Source organism: Sinocyclocheilus grahami, unplaced genomic scaffold, assembly GCF_001515645.1.
Source record: "Sinocyclocheilus grahami isolate Dianchi unplaced genomic scaffold, SAMN03320097.WGS_v1.1 scaffold54.1, whole genome shotgun sequence".
Classification (NCBI taxonomy): Eukaryota; Metazoa; Chordata; class Actinopteri; order Cypriniformes; family Cyprinidae; genus Sinocyclocheilus; species Sinocyclocheilus grahami.
The window spans coordinates 4,730,346-4,750,766 of NW_015505233.1; the positions used below are offsets into that span (position 1 = coordinate 4,730,346).

Sequence of the window (20,421 nt, forward strand, 5' to 3'; positions counted from 1 at the left end):
GGTGTGTACGTGCTCTGGCGTAGTTTACGCAAGCGCCGGAAGTGATCTCTCGCGCGTATACGTCACTCATTGTTTACACAGTGCACAGTCATTGTAGGTACGACGGCTAATCAAAATGGTACTTACTTGCGCTTATCCAGATTGTTCAAACCAACTTAAAACTAAAAGATTACATTCTCTGGCGCGAACTCATTCGGGAGTGCTGACTTTCCACGTATTCCCAACTTCTGAGCCTGCTCGCCTGAAGTTATGGTTGATTGCTCTTCGGCTGGATATCAACACACTGTGACGAGTCGGCTGCCTCCCCCTGATTATCAGCATCACCCCGTCCCTTAATCGCCGCCCTTTGCCAGGATCCCGACATGAGTGGGTGCGTGTGAGAGGAGGGGCGCTGAAATAGCCAGGGCTTCTGGACCACTGCCCTTCCCTTCACAAGCCCCGCAGCACGACGAGGACACCAGATCCCCTGTTTATTTTGGACACTTGATTCCCTTTTTTCTGGACACTTTGTTTATTTTCTGTTAATAAAAGCCTCTCTGAGGCCTGACGCCACACCCACTGTGTCTGTCGTTTGCTCCTCCCGCGACAACATCCATTAACGTAAACTACGCCAGAGCGCCTACACGCCTCACGCACCGGAAGTCGTGTGTGCGCCCAAAGACAGTTGGACATAGTGGTGTATTAGAGGTAAAAAATTTATATAAATACTGTTCGGTTTCTGGCACAAACCGATCGTTTCGTGTCTTAGGACATCAACGTGTCGTCACGAGCCGCAGGGTTTAATTTGGATTTGTCTGTGCATGTTTTTTTTACACTTATAGATTTGGTTACCATTGCCATGCATTATAGGACTGATAGACTGCAACGGTTGGACTTAAAATCATCAAATGTGTTCTACTGAAGAAACAAAGTCACCTACATCTTGGATGCCCTGGGGGTAAGCAGATAAACATCAAATTTTCATTTTTGGGTGAACTATCCCTTTAAAGCAACTTTCACCCAAAAATGACTGTCACATATACTAACCTCATGTTGTTCTAAACCTGTAAAACACAAAAGAAGATATTTTGAAGAATGTTTTAGTGTACATTTATCCGTACAATTAAATTCATGAGTGTCTGATGTTGTTTTGCACCCCTCTTGGCTTTCATTGCTTGCACAAAAACAGTTCTTCAAAATATCTTTTGTTATGTTCTGCTAAAAAGTTAAACAGGCTTGTAACGACATGAAGTTTGAGTGAATAACGACAAAATGTTTCATTTTTAAATGAACTATTCATTTACATGTGTATAGTATACTGGTATAAATTTACCAGTTTAGCCAATTATACTGTCAAATGGTAATTATAAGCTCCCATTAAATAATTTACTGCAATATTCTTTAAACATGCACTTTTTATTATTTATTAAGGATCATTTTCATTATTTGCAGTGCACAAACATGACTCTGGGTTGCTACATTTAGAATTGACTAACTAACTTTTTAGGTCACATATAATTCAAAAATACCTGTTTTTCTGTAGAAAAATGTTCCTTTTTGTTGCTTATGGAAACACACAAGACACTATGGTTCTGTCAGAGAAGTTCAGAGATCTTAAACGTTGGCATCTCATCGATCGCCTCCACACACTTCAGGACGATCCACATGCACACACTCGCCTTGCTAAAACGCGCACACACTCCGATCCCACACACACTTCACAACGGGGCAGACCAGAGAGCAGTCAGAAGCACTCGAAGGAACTGTGGTCCACCGTGCCTGAAGTGTGTTTAAGTTTGTTTATTCCTGTTAATTTGCACTGGAATATAATGAAACGTTCATTCATTTTCTTTGTGTGCTGTCTCTCACTTTTCTCTATAGAATACAGTTGATAAGCTGATTAAAAAGACAAACTTGGCTCTTCTGGTTGGTACCAACAGCTGGAGGGACCAGTTCATCGAGGCCATCACAGTCAGCGCCGGTGAGTGTTTCAGTTTGTGAGGAACATTGGGAGGACTGATTTAGTGTTTCATTAAAAAAGAGCATCTCGTTCGAGATGATAATCACTTGTGAGTGTTGCCAGAAGTGCCTGCGAGACTTTTGTTATTATTGCTGTTATAAAATACATTTTTTAGTTAAATACTACTAACTGTTGTTTCGATTGGGTTATCAGGGGTGTCCAATCCTGCTCCTGTGGGCCATCTTCCTGTAGAGTTCAGCCTGCTCTAATACACCTGCCTGGACATTTCTAGAAATCCTAAAGAGCTTGATTAGCTGGTTTGAGTGTGTTTAATAAGGTTAAAGCTAAGCTCTGCTGGAAGTGGCCCTCCAAGAGCAGGCTTAGGCATCCCTGGGTTATATAGATTGCATCAGATGTTGTTGTTTATGGTTTCCATTTGAAATTTCAAAAGCGCCTGTACTCTCTGCTGTAAAGCGCCCCCTGGTGGCTGCGGTGTTTCTCAAGAAAAGCTGTTTTACAGCTTCACCTCTCTTAGGGCTATACACAAAGGAGTCTCCATTCTCTGTGCAAAGGAGAAAAAGAAAGTAGATGGAGGCGGAGAAAGAAAAACGAGAGGGATTTTTTTTCAGTTTGTTTTCTTTGAAGTAATTAGCACTCGCAGCACGACCTCAGAGAGACTGATGATCATAGAGGCTGCTTCTCTAGCCGTGTGTGTGTGTGTTTGTGTGGATCAGGTGTTGGTGACTTAGTGATTCACACTTGAACACCTCTCAGGGTGCCAATTTGTGCTCTGGGGCAAAGCAAGGTTAAAAGCCTGTGTGTGTGTGTGTGTGTGTTGTTTGTGTGTACGCGTGTATGTTGCTCTGTCTGCTGTCAGAACTGACCTGGAATCACCAGTACAGTGTACAGACCAAGTCTTTTCATAAAGTATCTACAGTGATTTTGGTGGTTTTCAAAATAGAATTTCAAAAATGATTAAGTGTGAATTGTTCTTGCGAGTCTTTTCCTTCAAATCTCATTCAGATTTGTTGTCAAGACACTTTTTTTTTGGACTTTGGTAGCCGCTGGTCACCATTCACCTTCGTTATGTAAAAAAGCAGCATGAACATCCTACCTACCATCAAACATGCATTAATCATTTGCCATTGACAGATGGATTTTTTTTTTTATCTAGCACCACTGAGAACTGAACAGAAATTTGTCCACGACTTTTTATCAGGACACTTGTGTGTGTTGTTTGTGTGTACGCGTGTATGTTGCTCTGTCTGCTGTCAGAACTGACCTGGAATCACCAGTACAGTGTACAGACCAAGTCTTTTCATAAAGTATCTACAGTGATTTTGGTTGTTTTCAAAATAGAATTTCAAAAATGATTAAGTGTGAATTGTTCTTGTGAGTCTTTTCCTTCAAATCTCATTCAGATTTGTTGTCAAGACTTTTTTTTTGGACTTTGGTAGCCGCTGGTCACCATTCACCTTCGTTATGTAAAAAAGCAGCATGAACATCCTACCTAACATCAAACATGCATTAATCATTTGCCATCATTGACAGATGGATTTTTTTTTTTATCTAGCACCACTGAGAACTGAACAGAAATTTGTCCACGACTTTTTATCAGGACACTTGGATACACACATGCACATATACACAGATAGGGACAAAGAAGAATAAAAGGTCTGCAGCTAATGGTGGTAAATTGAAGAGTTTCAAGTTTAAAAGCTTTGCTAAATGTCAGACTCTGCAGTACAGCGAGATGATTTATATCGAAAGATGAGGAGAGAGTAAACAACATGAGCACTGATTGTGTGGGGGTTTACTTATCTATAGATTGGACACAAAATTGTCGCCAGAAGTTACATGTGACGCAAACCTCCCTTTGGAGACATTTGGGGATGTCCTTAATTGGACAAATGATTCGTGAAGCATTTTTTCATAAATCATTTTATTTATAATAAACAAAAAATTCAAAATAATCTTTGAGGGTTAAGCTCGGTGTTGCTGTTAACAAACTTTTTAAAATGTTTTTCAGTAATTGAAAAAGCGGAAATAAAATGTAATATAAATTTGATTAAAAAAGGATAATACACTGAAGTGCTAAAATTACTAATGCTAAAACTGAAGTTAAAAATAAAGCTATTGAGCTAAAAAAAAGTTTCTGTACACAATTCAACTACAATTCAAATGATTAATATATAGTATATAAACAATAGGCCTACTAACAATAATAATTTAAAAAAGTTTACATTATAAGTCTATAGTATGTCCTCATTTAGGGCAAAATAACTGCCAAATGTAATCTAAATTTGAGAAAAACTCTATGGACAAATGCGGAAATCTATATTTAGATTGAAATAGAACAGTATGTTACACAATTTTGCTGATCAAGTCAATTGATCTTGTTTAAATTTTATTTATTTTTTTTATTGCATTGTCAATTGTGTATTTATGTATGCTGACTGTGGTCTGAAAGCAAACTGATGCTCTTTTATGAGGTGTTTGCTCCCTTCAGACACACTGATGGATGGCACGTAAAGCATCACGTTGACCTTCTGTCTCTTTAGCACAGATGTGTGCATATTTACACATGTGTTGCAGTGACCGCAAACATCACCGTGACCTTCAAATACTCTTGAGCTGTGATGAAATAAACATACACATATACATAAACATACTGTATACACTGTATGTATCTGACATTTCTGTCTGAATATTCAATAGCGACTCATAATGATTCAGTCTTTAAATCTTTTTGAATTAGTTTGTTTGAATTTGTATTTGATACAGATCAGTGTGAGTGTTCTGTCTAAGCGTGTGTGTATGTTCTAGCCTAAGCATCTACTCTATCAATAATCCTTTTAATCACAGTGCACAATCAGGTTTTTGCCCGTGAACAGAATGAATGTCTTGGCGAAACAATGACTAAATCCCCTTGCCAGTGACTTGAATGCGTGTGCTCTCAGCTGCTGCTGTGAATAGGTGAGATTTCTGAACATCCTGTAGCATCTAATCACACTTTAAAGGAACAGCCTCACCTGTCAGAGAGCACTGTGTGGGCGTCTGGAGGCTGCTCTCTTTATGCTCTCAAGGAAACGCAACACCAACAGAATATCAAACAGATTACAACCTTCCTGAACACACACGCGCCATGTGCTCTACATATCGATAAAAAGTTTCTGTACACAATTCAACTACAATTCAAATGATTAATATATAGTATATAAACAATAGGCCTACTAACAATAATAATTTTAAAAAGTTTACATTATAAGTCTATAGTATGTCCTCATTTAGGGCAAAATAACTGCCAAATGTAATCTAAATTTGAAAAAAACTCTATGGACAAATGCGGAAATCTATATTTAGATTGAAATAGAACAGTATGTTACACAATTTTGCTGATTAAGTCAATTGATCTTGTTTAAATTTTATTTTTTTTTTTTATTGCATTGTCAATTGTGTATTTATGTATGCTGACTGTGGTCTGAAAGCAAACTGATGCTCTTTTATGAGGTGTTTGCTCCCTTCAGACACACTGATGGATGGCACATAAAGCATCACGTTGACCTTCTGTCTCTTTAGCACAGATGTGTGCATATTTACACATGTGTTGCAGTGACCGCAAACATCACCGTGACCTTCAAATACTCTTGAGCTGTGATGAAATAAACATACACATATACATAAACATACTGTATACACTGTATGTATCTGACATTTCTGTCTGAATATTCAATAGCGACTCATAATGATTCAGTCTTTAAATCTTTTTGAATTAGTTTGTTTGAATTTGTATTTGATACAGATCAGTGTGAGTGTTCTGTCTAAGCGTGTGTGTATGTTAATGCTGTTCTTCTCCCTCTTTACCTCACTCACCCCATTTATTTTCTTTTCATCCTCTATTTCTCGCCCTTTTGCTCTTCTCATCTCACCGCAGAAAATAGTTTTCTTGCATTTGCGTCTTGCTTTCCAGTAAAAGCCATCATACGTGGACAATGTAATGCGTACACACAAGGACATCATTTTCTTAATTAGTATTTTCTCAAAACATCCTCAAAGGGATAGTGCACCCGGAAATGTTATTCTTGTCATTATTTACTCACCCTCATGTCGATCCAAACCTGCATGACTTTCTTTACTCTGTGGAACACAAAAGAAGATTTTTTTGAATAATGCTTTTTTCCATATATTCAAAGTCAATGGGGTCCAAGACAACTAAGTTGTCTAATAAGGAACATCTTATAATAAGGAATAAAAAGTCATAATGTTTTTTTTTATTTTTAGGTGAACTATCTCTTAAACAAAAGGATACATTTCCTTGAATTTTTTTGGCCCTAAATTGTATTGCAATAGAAAAAGAAACATTAATTAAATATTGATTGAGTAGCACAGTTTGTGCAAAAACCAGTATTGAAGAACTTTAATAAACAGTGTCCCATTTTTCATATTTATTTCAATCACTTTTAGCATTTTATTACTGTTTTATAATAAATGTTTATATTGTTCTGGTAACAAATCAATTTCTCTGCATTTATGCAGAACAATTTGTGGAAGTTAGGGGTTTTGCAGTATACCAGTATTGTTGATAACTGTGATATTTAAGAAATTAAATATTGATATCATGGTTATAGGGGTTTTGCAATATATATTGTGTATTGGCAATAAGCGTGGGGTTTATAAAAGGAAATAGGCCTGACATCAAATAGGATATCATGTTAATACTATACTACTATGACTTTATCAGAAAAATAACACTGATATATTTTTAATGTATTGATTTGATTTGAAAAAGAAACATCTAAAATGAATATGATTGCTTTAAATTCAATCATAGCCAATAATGTTGGGTATTGCCATTTGATCTGCATGAGCGGAAGCTAATGAACAGCAGTTTGCTGAAGTGTTTTGCCAGCCACACAAATGCATCCTGTTTGAGAATAATCAGATATATACTATAAACATAATATTAGGATCTGCACAAAACAATGCAAATGCACAAGTGAACTTAACCGTGCTAGTTAGAATTTTTATTTCATGCCGTGAATATGCTTTTTTTAAAATACATTGTTATAATAGTGTTCTCATTATAATGTTATGTTTGTGACCGATTGGTGCTGCACATCTTGCACTTAACTATTTTCATTATTAAAGTGATTCCAGGCATCACTGCATGCTTTTGAAGGCAAATGTTTTTATTCATTTAATTATTTTATTCATTGGCCAAAAAAGATAAAACACAATCTAATCATTGTTATTCAAATTTTTCTAGATCTAGTGGTGATATCATTGTCATGAATTCTTTTGTCCAAGATTATCGTGTAGTGAAAATCTAATATCATGACTGCCTTAGTAGGAGTACTACAGATGTTTAGAAAAGTGCTGTTGTCGATTTTGTTTTAGGAGAAAATTGCATCCAAGTGGTTTTTATCCCAGCAGCCCTTAGAGACATTGTACCCTATCAGATAAAAAATAATTTACATTGTACCCTATCAGCTAAAATCACCATTACCTGCTTACAACTGCGTGTGTGTGTGTGTGTGTACTGGTATATATGGTTTATAAGGACACAAATGTGTATAATGACATGGGTACTATAATGTAAACATGGTTTATGAGGACTCTTCCTGTGTCCCCGTAAACCAAAAGGCTTAAAAAACATACAAAATGGTGTTTTATTAAATTGCCGGTAGTTTTCTGTAAGGGGTAGGTTTTAGGTGTAGGGCGATAGAAAATACAGTTTGTACAGTATAAAAACCATTACGCCTGTGGAGAGTCCGCGTAAACCACAAATGCAAGTGTGTGTGTGTGTGTGTGTGAGAGAGAGAGAGAGAGAGAGCGAGTGCATGTGTATGTGTGAGGAGGAAACTATATAATCTATGGGAAGATGTATTTTCCTAAGTGTTAGAGAAAAGTTTGTTCAAGGGCCTAAAGCTTAGAAAATCTTAAATTTTTAGTCAAGTTTGATTAATTGTTAAACTATTTTACTAGTAGTTCACTTCCAGAATGAAAATTTCCTGATAATTTAATCACACCCATGTCATCCAAAAGATGGTCATGTCTTTTTTTTTCTTCGTTCGAAAAAAATAGCCTCTTTGGCTAATTCTGACACATTTACAGCCATGTTTATTAATGTGTGTTGCCCCTGTAAACAAATAAACTAAACTGAAAAGACATTAAGGTTTTTGAGGAAAACATTCCAGGATTTTCCTCCATATAGTGGACTTCAATGGTGGCCAACAGGTTGAAGGTCCAAATTTCAGTTTCAATGCAGTTTCAAAGGCCTCTACGCGATCCCAGCCGAGGAAAAAGGGTCTTATCTAGCGAAATGATCGGTCATTTTCTATAAAGAATAAAAATGTCTATACGTTTTAACCACAAATGCTTGTCTTGCAGTAGTTTGACCTCAAGCATTACGTAATCACGCACATGTGATGTATGCAGAAGTACCGACCCAGTGTTTACAAAGCGAACGTGCAAAGAAAGTCAAATGCCCTTTACAAAAAGAGGTTGAACAATGTTGTCGGACAATTTTGAAGTTGAAGGAGAAAATGATATGGAGTTTTTTTTACACAGATGAAGAACTTACTGCGTGTGACACTTCCAACATGATTATACAATGCGTGAAGTCACTAGTGCAAGACGAGCATTTGTGGTTAAAGTATTTTTAAAAAAAAAAATTAAGAAAATTGCCGATCGTTTTGCTAGATAAGACCCTTATTCCTCAGCTGGGATCATCTAGAGCCCTTTGAAGCAGCATTGGAACTGGAATTTGGACCTTCAACCCGCTGATCCCTGTTGAAGTCCACTATATGGAAAAAAATCCTGAAATGTTTCCCTCAAAAAACGTAATTTCTTTGCGACTGAAGAAAGAAAGACATTAACATCTTGGATGACTTAGGGGTGAGTAAATTATCAGAATTTTCATTCTGGAAGTGAACTACCTTTTTAAAGCTGCATAACATCTTGAATTTGCTCTTTTATTTTTACAGATGAAATAATGTGTTAATTTCTATTAAACAATTAAAATTAATTAATTTTTCTGGTATTATGTTTGTTTAGATGGTCTTGATAAAGTCACAAAAATCTGGTTCAGGTGCCAAAAACAATGAGGTAGTTACACATTTAACTAGTAACAGGTCAAAAATCAAGGTCATTAGTAAGGTAAATGAAGCAAAATTAAAAAAAAAAAAAACTTTCTAGTGAAAGGTTTACAACCACATCCATTGTTTTTCTGCTGTTTCTGATAACAAATGCTGCACGTTGCATACTGAATGGAGCGTTATTGAGCAGTTAGCAAATGTGTCAATCTGTAGTTGGAGATGAAAGCCGTATTGAGTACTGGGAAAACAACTGAACTTCCAATTAGCCAAGCGAGCAGCCAGAAACCAGGCCAAGGAAACTGTACAATGACTGAGGCAACGTTCACCAATGCTTTTAAACAGAACACAAAGCCTTTAGATTCAGCATATAGTATTGTGAATGAATAATTTGCTCGATTAATTTAAAATGTAATTGGGTTTGATGACGGATGTGCATCTTCTGAATGCAGTGCCGCTAAAGTGTGGTAATATAAAAAGTTAATTATAGTGATTTTTGGATTAAATGTTATTTAGTTTGCTTTGCATTTCCCAGCATAGACATACATCGGCTGTTTGGCTGAGCCGCAGAGACATTTGTTGTCGATAAAATACTCATTTAAACTATATGTGTGGTCGTTTTTTAATACAAATGTACGTCTGTGTGCAAACGTAAGCAGTTTGAAGTTTATAACAGTTTCAAAGTCTGTAACAGTCTGGAACGCTGATCCGTTTAAGTCCGTAATGATTAACTGCTCCCGAGCGTCTTTCTGGGATGAAGCTTTTCATTGCCATGACACCCACATTAACGGCAGTTGTCGTCCGCACGCTGCCAGGCTCTTTGGCAGGACTTTACACCAGACTGGGTGTTAGCTGAGCCTTAACTGAGAATTTCCATGGTAATGCTATGGAAACAGCTCCATCCATGCTGTTGTTTACAACAACATAACAGGACAGTGATGAATAACGAGAAGGAAAATGTTATTTCAGAAATAAGTACTTTACAGTAAACCCAGCTTTCACTTTATAATGCGGTGTCTTTGAGATGTTGAGTAAATTTTTGTACTTTAAGCCCGTTAATGGCTGATGTTGTTCTCAGATACTTTTCAGATTTGCAGGGAGAGTTTCTAACCTTCACTTTTAGGCAGATGTTGAGTGCTGCAGTCATGTCGCGCTGGAATTACCGTAATTACCAGATGACAACTTTGAGCTGTTCACATCCTTGATTCATTTCTTTGGGAACGCTCATTGTTGAGTGCGGAAAGATGCCTCATGGTGACATTAAAACACCTCTTTAAGCTCTTGATAAATATCAAAAACTAAAAAGCACTTGGTAACTTTATGTATAATAAAATGGCATATTAAACATATTCTGAGTTAGTTTTTTCTGCTCACTGAAGCTGTACTTATTTGATCAAAAACAGTTTAAACAAATTGTGAAATTACATTTTTAAAATAGCTGCTTTTTGTTTTCATAATTAAATATATTCTTACTCAGGTGTCACATGATCCTTCAGAAATGCTGATTTGATGTTAAGAAACTTTTCTTATTATCAATGTTGAACATGTGCTGATTAATATTTTTGGGGAAACTAAAATGTCTTTAAATCAAGTATCTATTCTATCATCTTTTTTTTTTGTTTGTTTGTTTGATGTAATGTTTAGTGATCAAATATTTTTGGATATATTTTCACTTGAGATGCACTGCTCGAACACAAACATGTAAATACGAATGTGTGAATATTAAAGTGTATATCCGCAGGATAGCAAGACCTTTAAATGAGGATAATGGTTCTTTGTGACCACAGGCTGCAATGAATTATATCAACATATCCAGAGCAGTTCAGCAGGGTAATGTGTTATGGACTATATTAGCATAACGAAAGAGCGAGAGGAAGATTAAATGAGACAGAGGAAGAAAGAGTTAGAAAGGGAGTGTATGTGCATCTAGGATTATTTAGAGGCCTTTCCAGACAGAAAGCACAATCAGCATCCTCATGGTTTCTCAGCTGTCTGCAGTAGATCACCCTGTTAGCATGCAGCTGTCTCTGAGCAAGAGAAACCACACTGTTTAAATAGCAGACAGCCCTCTGATTTCAACTCAAATCAGAGGTTAACCAGGCTGTTATTACAAAATTATATCCTCACCAAAAATGGAGAGACGAGCAAGAGAGAGAAGATGAGTACTGTGTGCACACATATACTTGCACTGCAAGAAAACAAATATCAACTATTATTTTTGTTTCATTTTCTGAAGAAAGATCTAAACATATTTAGACAAGCAAGAAGTACTTGAAGTAAAACTCTTTTAATTACTCATTTTAATTTAATATTTTTAATTACTTGTTTTCAGAAAATATATCTTGATTTTTTTTATTTTATTTACTTATTATCTTTCGTTCTTGTTTTAAGCATAAACCTCACTAAATTTGTCACATTTATGCATTTGTTACATTAATGCTTTTTGTGATTTATGGCTAAATGCATAAAAATTCTTAATTTTGAAATACTTTGTTTATTTGATTACTTATTTTACAAGTACAATATTACATTATTAACCTATCACAATAGACAAAATAAACTTGCTCAGTATACGCTTAGTCACTCATCTATGTATTTTTGTTACATTAATGCATTTTATGTTTTAAGGTTGAACTTTTGGAACATTTTATTCGTTTATTTATTTGATTATTTATTTAACAATTATAATTCTAAGTTATTATTTTTATTATTATCAATTTATCATTTTTATGAATCATGATTTTTTTTTTTTACTCTACTAATACCTCTTTCTTTCTTTCTTTCTTTCTTTCTTTCTCTTTCTCATTTTCCTCTCAGACACTTTTGCCAGTAAAGTGGCAGCGATACAGGATCAGTACGCCGACGCGTCTATTGGAAACGTGACAGGCAGCAACGCCGTGAACGTCTTCTTGGGCATCGGAGTGGCCTGGTCCATCGCCGCCATCTACCACAACTCAAAGGGCCACGAGTTCAGGGTGGAGCCGGGTAACCTGGCCTTCTCTGTCACCCTCTTCACCATTTTCGCCTTTATCTGCGTGGCAGTGCTCATGTACCGCCGCCGGCCCGACATCGGCGGCGAGCTGGGGGGTTCGCGGACTGCTAAAGGGCTGACCACCATGCTTTTCGTCAGCCTCTGGCTCCTCTACATCCTGTTCTCCTCTCTGGAGGCTTACTGCCACATCAAGGGCTTCTAAACACACATACACGCGCTCACACACGCATACACACGCAGAACTACACACCTTCACGCAGTGACACACACGATCATGCATTCTGTGGAAAAATACGCAAAGACTAAAGGGTAAAGACTAAAGACTGCAGAGGAAGGCAACAGCGGCGGACTCGGTTTCGGGTTCACGAGAATAATAATTTTCCGCAGATCATCGGCCCGTTCTTCTGTTCTCTCAACACGCCATTCCTTCATCCTCATCTTCCTCTGTTTGTTGTGTGACTGCATCTGATTGGACGGGGTGTGACCACATTGTTCAAGCATCAAATCTAGACTATAAAAGCTACTATTGCTACCTTTAACTACTGTAGTTGTGCTTTTTTAACCTAAACCAGTATAAAAGCCATGTGGGACCGTGGAATCTGTAAGCTCCCTTCATAGTGCCATGGAACTCTGGGTAATGTGGCTGTGTGTTATAGGTTTGTTATCTTAACGGGGACCGAGCGGTACTGTAATTTTGCTTGGGTGATTTTTCAGACAGATGATGTAATCAGAGCGGTCCTAAACAGCTTTTGTTGTTCTCAAGAGCAACTTGTAGTTCCTGTGAAGGCCAGTTTTTATCCCTCTCTTGCACTGGTGCAGTTCATTCCAGTTCAGAAAGAGAATAACAATAAGGAGAGTGCAGTACACCAGCTCTATTCTCTCCCAGCGCTGAAGCTCTAGAGACCGGAGGTGCACTAGTGCAAGACTTTGATTTAAAAGCCTTGATCTGATGCTCTCAAAGATCGTAAAGTGCTATCGAAAGAGCTCGGGTTAAGGAACATCCTGAATTTTCAAATACAAACACACTGCGGTTTGTTACAGTTTCGATTATTAATTTATGCAATCGATGGACCGTGTGTGAGGTCAGCCTAGTAAAGATAATCCAGCATGTGACATGCTTTTGCCAAGATCACATCGAGAGTTTACAATTACGACTGTTACTTTCCGTCCTAGCATACACGCATAAATTTACGGACACACACTACGAGAAATACGCAAAACCAGTGACCATACTTTCAGCGATTTGTTCTCAGACACACAATTTGCAAGCATGTATAATCGGTAGTCTTTTGCTTGATAAACTTGCTCATACAGATACAGTCAGTCACTCATCTATGTGGAGTTTACGAGGGCACGCTTTCCCTCCAACCCTGCTGAGATTGCTTCTTTGTACTTTGTAGATTCGCGGCATATGGAGCTGTAAGGTAAGTCTCATAGAGTAGTCACGGTTTTAGACATAGGTCGATTTTAAAAGCAGACATTGTAGAACTAATCTGAATTTGACTCTAAACATCTTTAGGATAGCATGGTTTAACACAAACAAACCGGAAAAAAAAAGTAGCTCTGTTTTAAATTTTGAAAATGCAATTGCAGGATTTTTCACTCTCCTTTCCAAAGTTCGATTTTCAGTCTTAGTGGGTAAGTAAATATATGAAATCGTGTTTCTGGACTGAGCACAGTAGATCTGACGTAGATATTTTGGACTTCATCTATTGTGTAGTTTGTGCCAAATTTGCCAAAGGTAAAATCTTTCTAAAGGAGAACTGCAGTGTGCCACACAGCCCCTGAAGTGGGTTTTGTATTTCCAATCGTACCTTTTTTACCCACACCAAAAATGTCCTTGCAAGGATAAAGAGGCCTTGGTGACATTTCTTATAGGTGTTTGTAATGAAGGGATCCAGCCTACAGCTCTTTTACTGCATCTGAACACCTTTTCTTGTAACGAAAGAGTGTTTTTAAAGGGAATCTGTGTTGGGGTTTGTAGTTTCAGAAGCTTGATTTTGAAAGAAGAAAAATTTAGCTTGAATAGCTGTTTATTCTTTCTTTTTTGTTGTGTTTGTTTTATTTTGTTTTTTATTTTGAATGAAAGGAAACTATACTGTACCAGCTTCAGGGCATTTCTGTAGGAAGCCTTTGATGATGACCTTCAATCCCTGATGAAGATGGTCCGCTGTTGCTTGCCAAGTCTAAGATCCACAAGAAAGACACTACAAACAAAGAAGGACAAAACCAACATCAATAAAAGACTTTTCCCTGAAGCCTAATATCTATTTAACCAATAAACAAACAGATGAAGTTGTAGTGAAGTCGGTGAAACCATGTGAATTACAGCCATACCAAGTTCTGCCGAGAAGACTTTCACGGACTCTTGCTGTACGTGCTGCTCGCTAGCCGTCACACCAACTGACCACAGGTGCGCCTCTCCGTACGGGGCGTTCAAACTGTACATGGTCTCTACGGTTTATACTGTATATGTATTTGCTTTGGCAGAGCAGGGGTCAGCAATTGTGCGTCTGTGCTATAAATCAGGGTGTGGCTGCATTGGAACTGCCCCCCTGTGGAACCTAGCCCCTCCCTTTACACGCCCCCTTGTTTGCCATGTCCATATTTGGAATGTTAATGTGCTTCGTGTTGACAATGCATGGATGCTAACCTGTCTGTATATAGTACGCAGAATCCCCTTCATTAATGTAGTCGACAGAGGTTTGAAAGCTGTATAGACATTCAGATTTTTGTTTTGTTTGCTTGTTCGTTTGATTTTCCTGTCCGTAAGTTTCATTTAAATGTTTCGTTTTGTTTTTTTGTTTTTTAACTTGCACATGTATATTAAAAAGGCAGTATCTGTCGTTTAGTACAGGAGCACATGTACAAACGAAGGAAGCAATATATCAAGGTCCTTTGCTTGGTTGTTGCAATGGTTATATTATTTAACAGTATGAAATATTTTGTCACTGAAGCGTTCAGGTGTGTATTTATATACTGTACAGTAGAATGAAGGCAGAGTCACCGCTCTGCTGTTATCAAAGAGAGAATACAACGTATTTATTTGAAACTTCAGAATGACAAATATTGCCTTTTGGATTGATTGTTGCATAGTGCTTGTTTTGTTCTAGTTTCTTCGCTGAGCAGTGTGTGTGCGAGCGTGTGTTTGTTTGGGCGGTCTGGAGCAGTCTGTGATATTTGTAAAAATTAAGGGAACATGTAGTCCGTTATTTATCTGCTCCGAGTCTGTAAACCATCTTGCAAAAATCAGTGAACCATCTGGAAAATGTCTGTAAAACATTAGGAGAATGTGTGTGAAGTGTCAGGTTTTGCCTTGTGTATGTCTTACATTCCTAAACCCTCTCTCTTATTCACTGCTCAGATGGACTCTAGTCTTTCAGGGGTTTAATACTAATTTTTGATCATATTATTTCCTCCTCCTCCCCCCTCTCTATATCACTCTCTTTCTCACTCTCCAATCCAAGGCCTCACTAACATCTTGCATTAATGTGTCCAATGAAATTATGTAGGCTGTGTGTTGTAAGCAATCGCAGTGTATATGTGTAACAATGTTCCTGGTATTCCTGAACAGTGCGTATATGTGTGTAAATGTCTATATCACTTATTTATAATGTAAAGATTTATAGCATGTATAAAGGTTTGCAAAACCTCTTATACTGCAGAGAATATTGTTCTTAACTAGTCATTGTCTTTTTTCCGATAATAAATATCTAAAAATCTAAAACAAACAATTATTTTTTGTTGTTGTTTCAAGCATAAATCTAATACAGTTTAATGAGGTTTATGCTTAAAAACAAGAGGGTAAAAATTAAATGTTAAAAAGAATATTTATACAGGAAAACAAGACAAAATGCTGTGTTTTGCAGTGTAAACAACATGGCAGAAAGCTCTCATGCCAAAGCAGGATTGAATGTATTGTATGTAACGTAATAGCTGGTCTAAATGAAGGCTGTAAGTTTTATTATCTTATCTGTCTTGTACAGATCGAGGGGCTCAAATCATTGTGTGTGTTTGATCGCTATAAGCTAATGCTGAGAGTCATGTTAATGCAAGTGTGTGTGGCCTTGTGGCATAGTGTGTCTTACATAGTCCTCTGTCATGGGCTTATTAAAGCTGACTCTATTTTCCTCCCCTCTCTCTCTCTGTCTCTCTCTTTTCTCTTCTTTCTCTCTTGCACTTTTTGCTTTATTTCATGCTGTTTTGTTTTGATCGTTAGGTTGTTTTAATTTTAATCTGAATAATTCAATATGAGATTTTTTCGTTTTTGTTTTGACTTATTTTTGTGTTGCACTCAATCTAATAAGATGGACGTCCACTAACTGTGATTGCTCCCCTAGTACACCTCTACACAGGAAATAAAGTTTGGGATATCCTGTTTAGAGCCAAGTGGCTGCAGTGTGTCTCTTTTTATGATTGTGGTTCTGAATAAGCACAGACACACATACTCATGTCCAGCTGACACAAGGTGTCATCTTTAATGGTGTTGTGGAAACTACTTTGAAACTGCCACACCGCATAATTTAAAGGGAATGTTCACCCAACAATTTTAATTCTGTCATTAATTACTCACCCTCATGTCGTTCCAAACCCGTAAGACCTTTGTTCATCTTCTGAACACAAATAGAGATATATTTGATGGAATCTGAAAGCTCTCTGACCCTCCATAGACAGCAAGGATATTACCACGATCAACGCACAGAAACGTAGTGTAAGGGAAACAGGTCAATAATTTAGCTCAAAGGGAATCATTTAAGATTTTAAAGGGAACTCCACCATTAATATGCAAGGGAATTAGGACAGAATCACTGTTTTACGGTTGATCACTGAGACAGCCAGCGATTCAGTGAACGAGCCGTATGACATCAATTCTGCAATGGAGATTTATTCAACAGTTCTTTTCCCAGTTACCATCTTCCACCATTTTGGAGAGTACCCCAGAATGTAATCAAAGTAATCAGCATTGTTTACTTTCAGTAGACAGTGCACGCGCATGCTGAACGTAAACAACGCTGATTACGTTGATTATTTTGTTATTTATTATTACCTTGTTATTATTGTTTTCTTTGCCCACAAAAAGTATTCTCGTAGCTTCGTAAAATTACGGTTGAACCCCTGATGTCACATGGACTATTTTACCGATGTCCTTGGTACGTTTCTGTCACAGTGTTGGTTGTGGTGCCCTGGACTGGCCACTTGAGGGCGCTCTGTCTGTTCTATGTTGTATGTGTTAAACTCCATTTCCCATAGTCCCCTGCTTTAATTCTGTTCTGATCAGTAGCACCTGTTATCATTTACTCATTATCCCTGCTATATATACCATGCTCACTCTGTCTGTCATGGCGTCTGGATTACATTGTCTTCTTGGTTGGTGTTGTCGGTGTCAGGTTTCGGATTACATTTTGCAACGTTTTGTTCTGTTTTGTCCTGTTATTATTTGCAATAAACTGCACATGGAACTTACCCTGTTTCCTCCTGGCATGCCGTGACAGTTTCTGTGCGTTGATCGTGGTAATATCCTTGCTCTCTATGGAGGCTCAGAGAGCTGTCAGATTCCATCAAAAATATCTTAATTTGTGTTCCGAAGATGAACGAAGGGCTTGTGGGTTTGGAACGACATGAGGGTAATTAATGACAGAATTGACATTTTTGGGTGACCTAACCCTTAGTAGTTTCTAACAAATATTAATTAACTACACTATTTAAAGGTGCTCAGTATTTTATTTTTTTATTGACAACCTTATGTGCGGCCAAATTTACCTCAGCCGATTTCTGCATGCAAAATTGAGTACTTTCAATAGAAATCCATGCTGTAATGCTTGAGGGAGTAAAAGTCATGCAGATTAGCTCAGTAGCCCCTCACTGCAGAAGAAAGATCCAGGGGGCGGGGTTGGATCCACATTTAGGGGGTGGAGATGGTAGGTTTAGGGGTGGAGATGGGTGGGTTTAGGGATCAGGGGGTGGAGACGGGTAGGTTTAGGTATATGTAAGGTGGTAGGAGTTAGATATGGATCCAACCTCGGCCCCTGGATCTTGTGTTCTGCAGTGAGAACCATCTCAAATAGCTCATGACTTGAGTTGTGATTCATGCATCGCTACTGACAACGGGCCATTTTTCCAAGAAATTTCACTGAAATGCCATTAATGTAACCACACATTCATTAATGTAACATTGCACATTCAAAACTGCTCAAATCTTTTCTCTCGTCACTGTTGGACAACCATGGGGCAGTCCATGAGTCAATCCATGATTTAGGTTCCATCTGTAGTTCAGGTAACGAGTTCTGGTGAAACCGAACTTGTCTGTTAAAAACAGCCTTCGGGAACAGATGAAACTCAAAAAGTATCATTTATCAGTTCTCTACAAACAAAAAAGACAGAAGGAAACCAGGCTTTACTGACCAAATATAATTGTAAGTGGGCACACGGACTCATCCTTCAGTTCTGCATGAACAATAGGAGTCAAAATATTAGCTTACTGTATATTGTACTGAACTAGGTACATAGAAGGTGCTTTCTTTAAAGGGGTAGCTCACTCAGAAAGCCGTACCAGATGTTAATGAACTTCTTTCTTCAGATTAATGCAAAAAATGTTTTTAGAAAAATATCCATCTTTGTAAATTCAATTTAATACAAATGTTTGGGACCCCCACTCTTCAAAAACCACACAAAGTAAACACAACGATAATTCATACAACTACAGTTAATGGGTCAATGTCTTCTGAAGCGATAGGTGTGTATGTGTAGAAAAATACTAATATTTCAAACCATAAACTTTTGCTTCCTGCCAATTGTTATATGCAGATTCATTAGTTCATGATTGACGTAAATGTCAGTGCGTTCTGTAGCTCAAGCAAGAAGTAACGCAGAAGCACAGAGGCTCATGGGCCAGTCCTAGGGGTGTAACGATATATCGCAGTACGATATTTCGCGATGCAAATATGTTACGATATGTATCGTAGAGTGGTGGCGATACTTTTACGATATGACGGCAGTCTAATCCTATTGGTTGAGCTGCCGACGTGACCTACTCTGCAACAGCGTCGCGTGTGCTTTCCTCGCAGTTGCAGAAATCGCTTAAACTGAACATTAGTCTGGCAACATTAGTTTGGCTGAAACTGAAATTGAAGATGCCCCGTCTTCTTATAAGTCCGACGTCTGGCAGCATTTTGGTTTTCCAGTCACACGACAGGACGACGGTAAAAAAAATTACAGACAAAACACAAACTGTTTGTAAACACTGTAAAACAAGGCTGCCATACACAACGTCAAACACTTCGAATATGATGTGCCATTTAAAACGGCATCACAACAACAAACTCCTGCCACAAAAAGGGTGAAAGAAGGCCAAACATCTATACAATGCAGTTTTGCTGCAACATGGTCTCAGTCAAGTGCGAAAGCTCAAGAAATAACCAGATGCATCAGCGTTTTTATTGCAAAAGACATGAGACCATTTTCTGTGGTCGAGAATGTTGGATTTCTCGAATTGGTTAGCGTAATGGAGGCCAGATACTCCGTCACGCCCTCACTTCAGTCAAGAGGTAGTTCCAGCCCTGTACTGCCAAGCTAAAGCAAAGGTGGTCGACGGTCTGAAAAAATCAGAGAATGTGGCAATAACAACTGACGGGTGGACTTCGCAGGCTTGTCAGAGCTATATTACAGTCACGGCGCATGTTATTACCCCAGAGTGGGAAATTAAAAGGTTCGTGCTTCAGACTCGCCCGCTTTTTGAGTCACACACTGGAACTAACATAGCCGGAGTTTTAAAAGCGGCTATACAAGAGTGGGAGCTTGAAAGGGCTCCTCATAGTATTGTTAGTGACAACGCACGCAACATGGAGGTGGCAGTGAGAGAAGCCGGGTTGTCACCGCATATTAAGTGTTTCGCGCACACATTGAATCTTGCATCGCAAGCAGGTTTAAATGTTTCTTGCGTCAGTCGCTTGCATGGTCGCGTGAGAAAAGTCGTGGCTTTTTTTCACTGCAGTGCAACAGCTGTGCTCGCGGAAAAGCAAAAGATGCTTGAGATCGCATCACATAAGCTTATCATGGATGTGGTAACACGATGGAACAGCTCCATTTTAAATTTTGTTCAAAATATCGTGATATATATCGTATCGTGAACCCAGTATCGAGATACGTACCGTATCGTGACCTGAGCATACCGTTACACCCCTAGCCAGTCCCAGTACGCATACTTGTGGTTTTGATCACTTGAGAGTGCATACACGCGACAGGAAGTGCGTAAGACCCATAGACTGTATAAAAGACCCCAGGTCTGAACACATACTAAATCCACACTATCTCAAATGCCCCTTCAGAGCGCTATTTTATGCTAAGTGTATTCCATAATTCACGTTTAGGAATTCACATGCCCTGAAATAGCAAGATGT

The 20,421-nt window shown here is 38.1% G+C and overlaps 1 protein-coding gene across 1 annotated transcript in view; it reads left to right on the top strand.

The window, feature by feature from the left end:
• Positions 1-16,414, top strand: part of LOC107583646 (sodium/calcium exchanger 1-like) — a 101,923-nt gene extending 85,509 nt beyond the window's left edge. The window contains exons 5-6 of the mRNA XM_016269933.1: positions 1,861-1,960; positions 11,851-16,414. Coding sequence (XP_016125419.1) covers positions 1,861-1,960; positions 11,851-12,227 — 477 coding nt within the window. The 3' untranslated portion in view covers positions 12,228-16,414. The remainder of the gene's footprint in view (positions 1-1,860; positions 1,961-11,850) is intronic.
• The last annotated feature ends 4,007 nt before the right edge of the window (positions 16,415-20,421 follow it).